We start from the raw sequence: 11,605 nt of genomic DNA, 5'->3' as shown, positions 1-11,605 counted from the left end.
TACCATTTGAGCACCGCATCTGGTTCTCAAGCTCCATTTTAAGTTCAGTTAAAAGTTCAGTGTGCGTACTGAACAAGTGGATTTCGCTGTACTTGATACAGCAGTAAAGAAGTGAGGCAAAAGACCCTGGGCCTAAGCATATATGCATATTGTAAAAAGGTGCAAAGCCCTTCTTTCGCACCCTGCGAAACATAAATGCAATTTTTAAAAACTGGGCAACGGCGCACTACCCGCCCGTGACTCCCGAGCCTTCCCCGATCTCCTTCTCCCTTTCCCCTTTGTTTTGACAGATCAGGGGAGGCTCGGGAGTCACGGGCGGGCAGCCGTTGCCCAGGAGGGGCGAGCCTGGTAGTGCAGTTGGCTCTGGCTGGCTTCAGGAGCTGCTCACTGCTTGCTGCCGTGGCGCAGGAAAAATGGTGGGCATCATGGCAGCTGCCACGTCTGGCTCTGGGTTGCTGAGGTTGCCGCTGCCACATTTCCCGGGGACAGATTTGCAAATCCGGGGACGTTCCGGGGACGGAATTTGTCTGGGGACAGATTGGCAAATCCAGGGACTGTCCCCAGGAACCGGGGACGTCTGTTATCCCTATGCCAGAGCCCTCACCCCTCCTTCCCCAAACCCAGTGAATACCTGGCTTTGGGAAGGCAGTGTGAGGGCTGGGGGGTGTTGCCAAGGGCCACTGGAAAAGCCCTTAAGGGCCACATGCAGCCCTTGGACTGAGCATTGGACCACTCTGGTTTGAACTATGGAAAGACAGCATACAAATAAAATTATAGTCGTACCTTGGATCCTGAATGCCTTGGTACTTGGACGTTTTGGCTCCCGAACGCCACAAACCTGGAAGTGAAGTGTTCCAGTTTGGGAACTATTTTTGGAACCTGAACATCTGATGGGGCTTCCGATTGGCTGAGGAGCCTCCTGCAGCCAATCAGAAGCCGCGCTTTGGTTTCTGAATGTTTTGAAGTCAAACTGACTTCCGGAACAGAATCCCTTCAACTTTCAAGGTACGACTGTATGTATATATGTACGTACGTATGTACTGATTGTAGAAATGCCTTAAAGAAAATACAGGACAGAGGATACACAATCTGCAAATTATAAAAAAAACTCTTCTTTTTTAGATTTCGCTTACGGATGACGCTGTTTATGGAAGCCAGCATTTTGGTTCATCTCTTGTGAATGATGCTTAGATTTTCCTCATTTATCCTGCTATCAGGTGCTGTACTGAGGAAATATTTCTGAGCTAGATCATCTCATCTCCCTGGATCCAACCCCAGCACAGATTAACCCACGTCTTTCCAGTGGTAGCACAACCCAGACAGAGATCAAGGCGAGATGTTGGAAGCAGCATCTCATTTCTGCCTTATTATTTCCCATGATTAAAGACTCCGACGAACACAAAGCTTTCCCCTTTTTTGGAGATGGTTACCCGTTTTGAAATAAAACACTTTATTATTCCGCAAACTCAAGATGGAAAACAAAAAGCACAATTCTTCAGAAAGAATGTTAAAAGAAATTGTTTCGTCAAGCCTTGTGAATAAAACTTTACTAGCTAAAAATGGAATAAAACACATTCTTCTTTTTTTATGTAAAAAGTAACAATTAACATGAAACATGATTTAATGAGCAGACTTCGTTCATCCTTTACGCAAAAGTAGGCTATGTCTCCACAGGCCCACATCAAAGTTATTAAGCAGGCAAATCCACCGTTTGCTTCCATGGCCTGTACTTATTTCCGGATGTCGTCCGCTTCCTCCAGTTCTCTTTCCTGATGCTCCCGTTCCCACCTCATTTCTTTAAGCTCTTGCCTGTACTTCCGCTCAATGAATCGTTTCTGATGGGCCATCTGAGGAAAGTTATCTGAGGCAAGAAGAAATGTTTCATGCGTTAAAATAAAGGCCAGGCATTCCGAGTCTTCATTATTCTATTACACCAGGCAGGAAAAGGAACATTTCCAGCTATGGTCATGTAATACGTTTACTTATCACACTCACAGTCAAAATTTCTGTCAGGGTGCGGAAATAGGAGACTTCACCCAAGGCTTCCCAGAGAGTCTCATGAATGAATAGAGCATTCTCCCCAGCCAAAAGGTCCCCCAAATTGTACTTTGCCAAACCTTTATTAAGCATTACAAATACCTTGGAAGTCGAATGGAATCCGTTCCAGAAGTCTGTTCGACTTTCAAAACGTTTGAAAACCAAAGCATGGCTTCTGATTGGCTGCAGGAAGCTCCTGCAGCCAATCAGAAGCCACGGAGTCCCCGTCGAACGTTCGGCTTCCAAAAACAGTTTGCAAACCAGAACACTCACTTCTGGGTTGCAGCGTTCGGGAGCCAAAATGTTTGAGAACTAAGCTGTTTGAAAACCAAGGTACAACTGTATAGGCCAGCCTTTCTCAACCTGTGGGTCCCCAGATGTTGTTGGACTACAACTCCCATCACCCCTAGCTAGCAAGGCCAGAGCTCAGGGATGGTGGGAGTTGTAGTCCAACAACATCTGGGGACCCAAAGGTTGAGAACCGCTGGTATAGGCCATCATAAAACATCCATATATAAAAATTTAAAAGATGTGTGCTGGCTGTGCCAAAATGGTTGGGAGTCAGTGACTTAACAAACACAGAACTTTGCCTAGGGACTCAGCGGGCAGCGCTGTGGTCTAAACCACAGAGCCTCTTGGGATTGTCGATCAGAAGGTGGGCAATTCGAATTCCCACGAATTGTTGTTCTGTCCCAGCTCTGGCCAACCTAGCAGTTCAAAAGCACAACTCAAAAGCAGATAAATAGATACCGCCGTGGTGGGAAGGCAAATGGCATTTCTGTGTGCTTTGGCTTGTCATGGTGTCCCATTGCACCAGAAGTGGTTAAGTCATACTGGCCACATGACCCAGAAAGCTGTCTATGGACAAATGCCGGCCCCTCAGCCTCAAAGTGAGATGAGCACCGCAACCCCATAGCCACCTTTGACTGGACTTAACCATCCAGGGGTCCTTTACCTTTACCGTACAGCTGCAATTATAATGTTTTAAGTGCATTATACACATGTGACCCTAGATGGTGCTGGTGAGCTAATGGCAAATTCCATATATAGATTTTATTTTTTTTTAACATTTTCACAGCTTTTTGTATATATGTATAGCTTCAACCTAGGTGATGCTACTTCAGAGCAATGCTACACTCTGGAGACAAAAGCAGAGCCAACTTGATTATTTTAGTGCTGTATTTTAATCTTGTTTTTAAGTTGTATTTTAATCAATTGTTTTGATACCTGGTGTTAGCAGCCATGAGCCCAGTCTTGGCTGGGGAAGGCGGGGTATAAATAAAATTTATTATTATTATAATGAAAGCTGCCTCCAGGATCTTTCCAAGTCAAACAATGGGTGAGTGGGAAATCATGTTACCCAATAGCAATGGTTGTGTATGTGTGTGTGTATATTTATGTATATATCAACAATTTGAATCTGGCTATTTATTCCTCCATTTGAAGATTCTACCCAAATGTACTTATTGAGCAATTTGCGAGCCTCTAACATGAAACATTTTAGCCGGGGGGGGGGGCAGAATGGAGTATCCTTATGGAAAATTTGTAACAGTGAACTATGCTGGAAAAGTCTCCGTACTTTGGGAAGCTATCATTTTTCATCAAGGACAAGAAGGGCTCCATCTGGTGCTAATCAAGATAATCTCCCCCATTACCACCATAATGGGCATCAGGGAGGGGCAGGGGGAAAAAAGCTGTTCAGCTCTTAAAAACCAATATATACAATTGAGAAGCCAACAGGAGCTAATATATACTGCTCGGCAAGAGCGGTGCAGAATAAGGTAGACAAACACATCATCCGTAGTGGCGATGCCAGGTGGAAGGTCGCCGGCAAAAGCGTCGCCTCCGTCGGATGTGGTGCCAGATGAGAAATTGCTCTTTGTGATTGACTTGCTAGTGCTGACGCAGAAACAGCTGGTGTCCTTGGGAAGATGAGGCTTTCGGGGACATTATAGGAAACACAGCTGATGCAAGAGGCTGAGGAGGAGGCTTGAATGAAGGGCTCAGCCACTTCTGAACCCAAGGCCGTCTCCATAAACAAACAACCTCCTCTTGCAGAAGCGATTCCATTCTCTCTCCCTCCCCTTCTCCGGGTCTCTCTCTCCTCAAAAGATTGGAAGATGCCGCCAGCCGCTAAGTCTCTGGTACCGCAAAGGCACTCCTGTGCAAAGTGTGGTCCTTTTGTACTCTTCTTGCAGATCTGATGTACCAAACTAAGTGCCACTTATGGACGACAAAAGTTCGGTGAAGTCTCCCGCTTGTGTTTTCCCCAGAATTGCTTGAAAGCCCTTGTCCTCGTAAGATCTGAGTCCCCCTGACACACACGGCGGGTTTAAGAACCTCTGATGGCTTTAGACGGAAGTTCTTGTGGGGGAGAGACTGCGCCTTCTGCTATTTCGTCGTTTTCCTTTCCGTATTTCGGAGGCTCTCATATTAACTCAGGGGAGTACAGAAGGTGAAAATCTTGCATGTGGGGCAGAGAGGTGAGACTTCACATGCCACATTGGTGCTCCGTATTGGTACACAAAAGGAAATAATGGAAAGAAATCATACCGTAAAAATGGACCTCTCTCAAAAGCGCACATTTTAAATGCACCTGTTTAAAAAAATGATATTAATTCTTCCAAGACAGCGACTGAAGGCTACCGACTGTTTGGCTGATGTAAGCAGATGAGCTCAACTCTTGATAGATAAAAGTACGGCGACTTTTGCCAGAGATTTCAACGAGATTAAGAGTTATCTGGGGTTGTAGCACAAAGATTTAAGTCCCTGTTTGGCAGCAGCTTGCGGGTTTTGCAATCAATCCTGCAAGGTGAGCGCTCTGGCCCCCATCTAGCAAAGCGCCGACTTTATTTTAATCACAATGCCTAGATCATGAATGTCAGTGGAATGACTCGTGTGCCTGAATTTAAGCATGGGCTTAAGTGCTTCGCTGGACCGAGGCCAGAGAGCTCAGCACTTCACTTGACCGACTCCCCGCCAACTAGGCCTGAAATATTGTGACTTTTGGGAGGGATTATGCTTACAAAGGGGGAGAGGGCTAGACACATAAAGGAACACAGAATGGAAAACCTGCCATCACTTTGCTGAATTTTCAAGGCTGAAACTGCACGCTAAATCGCTTTACCTTGAGCAAATATGCTCAAAGCAAATGCTTGAGGGCCAGTTTTGCACTTACTTGCTTACTGCCACATCTCTCCTTGAGCCTACGCAACTGACACCACATTTGTTTAAGGCCAAGAGTGTAAAGCGCAATGCGCTCAGAAACTACATGACCTGAGGTCCCCTTACCACAAATAACCTTCCAACTTATGTCCATATCAGAGAGGGAAAGAAGGACCATCACTGCATTTTGAAAAATAAAAATGACCCGCACAGACTTCCTATATGTTTAATAATAGGTTTCTGAATACCCTAGATGATTATGATATTATTATTATTATTATTATTATTATTATTATTATTATTATTATTATTATTATTATTATTATCCCACCCATCTGACTGGGTTGCCCCAGCCACACTGGGCAGCTTCCAACACACATAAAAACATAATAAAAGCATCAAACATTAAAAGCATCCCGATACTGGGCTGCTTTCAGATGTCTTCTAAAAGTTGAATTATTATTATTATTATTATTATTATTATTATTATTATTATTATTATTATTATTTATACGTATGGTTCTTTATCCCCTTGGCATCTGATGGGAGGATGTTCTACATTGCTGAGAAGGCATTTCCCTCCAAGTTTCTTAACACTATTATACAACTCCATGGTGTGACCACATCTGGAATAATGAGTACCGTTCTGGTCACCTCACCTCAAAAAGGATATTGGGAAAGGTTTGGGGAAGGGCAAACAAGATGATCAAGGGTCTGGAGCAACTCCTCCGTGATGAAAGGTTACAGCAATTGCGGCTTTTCAGTTTAGAGGAAAGGCAGGCAAAAGGAGGCACAGAAGACAGAGTGCAGATTTTTGCGTGGCGTACTTTGGGAGAAGTGTTTCCTTCTCTCTCTCCTAACACTAGAACTTGGGCATCATCCGGTGAAGCTTGACATTAAACAATTCAGGACAAGCACAAGAAAGTTGTTGTTTAGTCGTTTAGTGGTGTCCGACTCTTCGTGACCCCATGGACCAGAGCACACCAGGCACTCCTGTCTTCCACTGCCTCCCGCAGTTTAGTCACACTCATGCTGGTAGCTTCGAGACCACTGTCCAACCATCTCGTCCTCTGTCGTCCCCTTCTCCTTGTGCCCTCCATTTTTCCCAACATCAGGGTCTTTTCCAGGGAGTCTTCTCTTCTCATGAGGTAGCCAAAGTACTGGAGCCTCAGCTTCAGGATCTGTCCTTCCAGTGAGCACTCAGGGCTGATTTCCTTCAGAATGGAGAGGTTTGATGTTCTTGCAGTCCATGGGACTCTCAAGAGTCTCCTCCAGCACCATAATTCAAAAGCATCAATTCTTCGGCGATCAGCCTTCTTTATGGTCCAGCTCTCACTTCCATACATCACTACTGGGAAAACCATGGCTTTAACTATACGGAGCTTTGTTGGCAAGGTGATGTCTCTGCTTTTTAAGATGCTGTCAAGGTTTGTCATTGCTTTTCTCCCAAGAAGCAGGCGTCTTTTAACTTCGTGGCTGCTGTCACCATCTTCGCAAAGTGCATGGTGAAACAATGGATTTTGCTCCCACAAGAAGCGACGGCTGCAAACTTGTGGTAGCCTTAAAAGAGGACTAGACAAATTAATGGAGGGTGAAAATACTCGCTCCGGCAGCTGTGATACGTCTCTAATGTCCAAGGGACACGGGTGGCGCTATGGTCTAAACCACTGAGCCTCTTGGGCTTGCCGATCAAAAGGCTGGCATTTCGAATCCGCATGATGGGGTGAGCTCCCATTGCTCTGTCCCAGCTCCTGCCAACCTAGCAGTTCAAAAGCACACCAGTGCAAGTAGATAAATAGGTACCGCTGCGGCGGGAAGGTAAATGGCATTTCCATGTGCTCTGGTTTCCATCATGGCGTTCTGTTGTGCCTGAAGAAGTTTAGTCATGCTGGCGACATGAGCCGGAAAGCTGTCTGTGGACAAACGCTGGCTCCCTCGGCCTGAAAGCGAGATGGGTGTCGCAACCCCATAGTTGCCTTTGACTGGACTTAACTGCCCAGGGGTCCTTTACCTTACTGTTCAAGGCAGTCTGCCTCTGCACATCAGCTGCTGGTAATCACAAGTGGTCAGATTGCTTTTGCACTTGGGTCCTACTTTTGGACACATCTAGACGTATCTGGTTGGCCACTGTGAGAACAAGATGCTGGACTAGATGGAGGGGCCATTGGCCTGATCCAGAAGGCTCTTCTTATGTCCTATCATTTATTCTTGTCCAATTGACCAGGTAAAGGAACAGGGTATTTGAACATCTGGACTCTCTGGGGTGCATCTTAAAAAAGCAGAACTGATTTACGGATTGCAATGCTATCTATCATCTATCTATCTATCTTATTAAATTTTCTGTTTTATAATTTAAAGTACTCATGTTTACATCCTTACAATATCAATGACTTTCCTTCTTCTCTTTGCAAGGTTCATTTTGCATATCATAAATCCCTGCATATTTTACAAAAACTATATTCCATTATTACATCCATCAAGATTTATTTACACTGTTGAATTTATCCTAATGCTGCCAGCGTTTTCAGCTGTACACAGTTATTTCCCAATAAACGTTTTCCAATCTTCTCTAAACGTATGCTCTTCTTGTTCTTTCATTCTATATGTTAAGTCTGCAAGCTGCGCGTATTCTGTCAACTTAAGTTGCCATTCTTCTTTAGTTGGGACCTTGCTCGTTTTCCATTTTTGTGCTAACAAAAAACGGGCCGCAGTAGTGTCATCCATAACCTTTTTTTGACACCTGGGAATTTCAGCCTGAATTATTCCCAACAGAAAGGACTTGGATTGCAATGCCTTCTTGGTTATCCGAGTTGGGTCATAACAGAGTCTGGTTTATTCTCTACCTGGAACTGCGATCTCTCATTTCACACGGCGCCACATAGCTGTATCTGCTTCTAGCCCAGAAAATCTTGTCACTGTGGTCTAATGATAGAGCGATTTAAAAGCCCCGGCCATTAAAAGAATAATGATAATAATAATAATATTTCCACGGCTGGCTTGTTGAGACCCACTTGCCAGGAAGCTTGTGTAATGGCTCTGCCACACTGGGGAGGGGAACATTTTTGATTTAATCCAAATGTGTGTGTTATGTAAGCAAATTTTCAATTCAAAATCGTCTAAAAGAAATGGAGGGGGAAGGTGGATGGGGATGCTGGTGTTGACTGCCATTTGCTTGTTTTATGTGTACTCTCTCTCTCTCTCTCTCTCCCCCCCCCCATAGGTAATGCTTGCACACCCCCTGTCCCAACCCCCAGAACAAAATAACCCAAGAAAGCCTCTTACATTTTTCCAAGGCATCCATTGCTGCGCACATCTCTGCTTGCTGAATGCTGTTTTTAAAAAAGAAAAGAAAAGAAAAGAAAGGGGGAGAAATCATGGCAAATGTATTTATGGGGTAAACTACAGCTTCCGAGAAGCAACCACTCTGATGACTCTGCTGAGACTAATTCTTCAAATAATCATTGGGCACTTGTTCCCATAAAAACCCTTCATGCACAGGCACACACACAAACCCGTTCCAGCGAGTTGTTTTTAAAACTTCAGATCAATACTACTAAGATCTTCCGCTTTCATAATTCTTCGGCGAATTGTTTTAATGAAAATATTAAATTTAAAACCGACCGACCAACCAACAGGCAAACTCTACAGCTCTAGAAAAATGGATGGCGATATTACAGCAAATAGAACACTTTCCCGCTAATATTTTATTAGGAATTATTTTTATCTTATTCTTAGAATCAGTGCAGTCCGGACAAGGAGGTGATCAATGGAGAAGGAGAAACCCTTTAAATATTATTTATCATGCAGCTGGCACCCTCGCTGTGCAGTCCCTAAGATGCTTTTCTCATTCATCTTCAATACAAACCTACAAAGTGTGTTGCTGTTCTTCCATTAATGGAAATGCCGGCTGGGAGAGACTAATCTGTCTGAAGGCTGCTCAGAAAGGCCATGGCTGAACTAGAATTCGAACGCAGGCCTTCTGTCCCTGGCACTCTAGCCATGGAGCTATAGAGGCTCTCTGCAACATCTTATTTTGGCCAGATACAGACTTAAATGGGAGTAGTGGGAATTCTAGCATTCGCTTTCTTAAGGAGCACCATCTAAATCGCCAAGGGATTCCCTGTAGCTCTCAAAACACCTGTTTAATTAAACGTGTATTCAAAAATTTACCATACCTTGGTCCTTTACCGCATCCTATTCTTTCGCCTTTAAAATAAACAGCTACGGTGTATGTCCTGGCATGAGAGGGTCCGACTGTTTGCAGAGTCCTAAGTCCCAGGAAAGACAGTAACACACAAAAAAAGTCACACCTTTGAAAGCAGGACTTACTAAGGGCTCTTAACAGAAATGCCCCCCTGTCTGCAAAGATTAATCACGGGATTGCAGACAAACAGCACTTTATGGATTATTTTACAAGGCACTGCAAACACGTCATTGCTTTAAAAGTGAAGTATTTATGTACGCTTGGTGTAGAATTATAGGCATTTACACTTTTTGGCAAATTCAGATCTTCGGGATAGAAATATAAGGTACGGTGACAAATGCTGTCGCTCTAAATGGCAACTACTGCAAATTGCCCCATCAGTAACGGAAAGTTGCAGGATCTGTCACTACTAACCAGGCAGCTTTCCCTTTGGACGAAGAGTTTTATATAAATCTGCAGCCATTTTAAGATGAGACACGAGTTCTCAGACAAACGATAAATTTGCTTCTCTTTCCCGTCTCCCGCTCCGATCCATCTCCAATGTCACGCTGAGTATTGGTTCTACACAGTATCAGCGGTTAAGGTACATTTAGGAAACGCTTTACAGCGGAACTAAACAAATGGTGGCTTCAAGTCAACCAAACAGCCCATCCCAAATTGCCTATGGATCTATACATTCTTTCCGCCCGCCACGAAACAAGACGATCTGTTGCAAGAGAGGCGCTAGACCATTCGAATGTCAAAGTTTCATTACTGAGCTTCACTTTAAAACAGTTTACAATAATCCTTCCATCCGTGCCAGATCCCAATTTTCTGTCCCTTTCCTGTGGCCACGAAACAGAGTCCAGGAGAAAATGGTACAACTTAAAGGGCGGGATGGATGGATCGTCAAAAGATGGAGTCACCGGTCTCATTGCATCTCCAACACTTATCTGATTCAGTCTTATACATCTTAGCAAGTCTACTCGAAGTTAGAGACCATCTGTAAATCATTTTCAGGTAGTTCTCCTTCAAGGAATAACATGATGTAAAAATTTCAGATCGTTTCCCCCCCAGAGATTAAAATCTATATTGTGTCCTATATCTATTGCCCAGCGTGTCATGGAGACTTTGACAAGCTCGTCTTTTGTTTCCCATTCTAATAACATTTTAGATAAAAGTTTTTCTTTATTTTCTAAGAGTTCTTTTTCAAATTGTGAGTTTGGTCCAAAAAAACCCCCAGTTTCCCCGTTTATTTTAAACATTTCATGTAACTGATGATATTGTAGCCAGTCTGTAACATGGCTCCTTACACTTTCCATTAATTCCTCTGTAAAGCATAGCAATTCCCTGTAAGTTGTCCACTGTCTATCCTTATTAATGCTCTTTATTGTAATAGCCTCAATAGGAGATAGCCACAAAGGTGTCATCCCTTCCCAGCAGATTTGTATATTTCTCCCAAACTCCATACAAATTCTTCCTTAGAATATGGTTTGTAAAACTTTTGTAAATTGTCGCCTTCCCATACCACAGACATGCATGCCAGCCAAATTTTAAATCGTGGCCTTCTAGGTCCAGGGTGTCTGCATTATCCAATGTAATCCATTCTGTTAACCAACACAGGCAGGAGTCACCAGGGGCTCAGAGCAGCTTAGGGCAAACTCTAGTGCTGTCCTTAAAGGCTCCCTTCCTTCCGCCCCCCCCAGCCTTCTCCAAGATGGGGCTCCCCAGATATGCAGTGGTACCTCGGGTTAGGAACTTAATTTGTTCCGGAGGTCTGTTCTTAACCTAAAACTGTTCTTAACCTGAGGTACCACTTTAGCTAATGGGGCCTCCCGCTGCTGCCACGCCGCAACCGTGCAATTTCTGTTCTCATCCTGAAGCAAAGTTCTTAACCTGAGGTACTATTTCTGGGTTAGCGGAGTCTGTAACCTGAAGTGTCTGTAACCTGAAGCATCTGTAACCCGAGGTACCACTGTAAATGATTACATCTCTGACTACAGGCCATGCTGCCTGGAGCTAATGCAGGTTGTGGTCCAAAATGTCTGGAGGACACCAGATTTTGGGAAGGCTGCTTTGGGCCCCTGGTGAAGGACTGTAGATCATTCACATCTGTGGGAAGAAGTCAAGGCTAAAGCCCGTGAAGGCTAAAGCTCACCGGCCCTGGAGTCCCAGGTCCTCTCTGGTGGGGATCCTTCTGTGAGGGATATGCACGTTGCA

The 11,605-nt window shown here is 44.3% G+C and overlaps 1 protein-coding gene across 2 annotated transcripts in view; it reads right to left on the bottom strand.

Moving 5' to 3' along the window:
* Positions 1-1,426: 1,426 nt before the first annotated feature.
* Positions 1,427-11,605, bottom strand: part of DROSHA (drosha ribonuclease III) — a 79,043-nt gene continuing 68,864 nt past the window's right edge. For both annotated transcript variants that reach the window (XM_083519043.1, XM_083519044.1), the window contains exons 30-32: positions 9,378-9,470; positions 8,485-8,531; positions 1,427-1,861 (exon numbers count right to left, since the gene is read on the bottom strand). In XM_083519043.1, the coding sequence (XP_083375169.1) occupies positions 1,731-1,861; positions 8,485-8,531; positions 9,378-9,470 (271 nt within the window). In that variant the 3' untranslated portion in view covers positions 1,427-1,730. The remainder of the gene's footprint in view (positions 1,862-8,484; positions 8,532-9,377; positions 9,471-11,605) is intronic.

Source organism: Podarcis liolepis (genome assembly GCF_965112155.1).
Source record: "Podarcis liolepis genome assembly, chromosome: 8".
NCBI lineage: Eukaryota > Metazoa > Chordata > Lepidosauria > Squamata > Lacertidae > Podarcis > Podarcis liolepis.
This window is presented reverse-complemented; position numbering and strand designations above follow the sequence as displayed.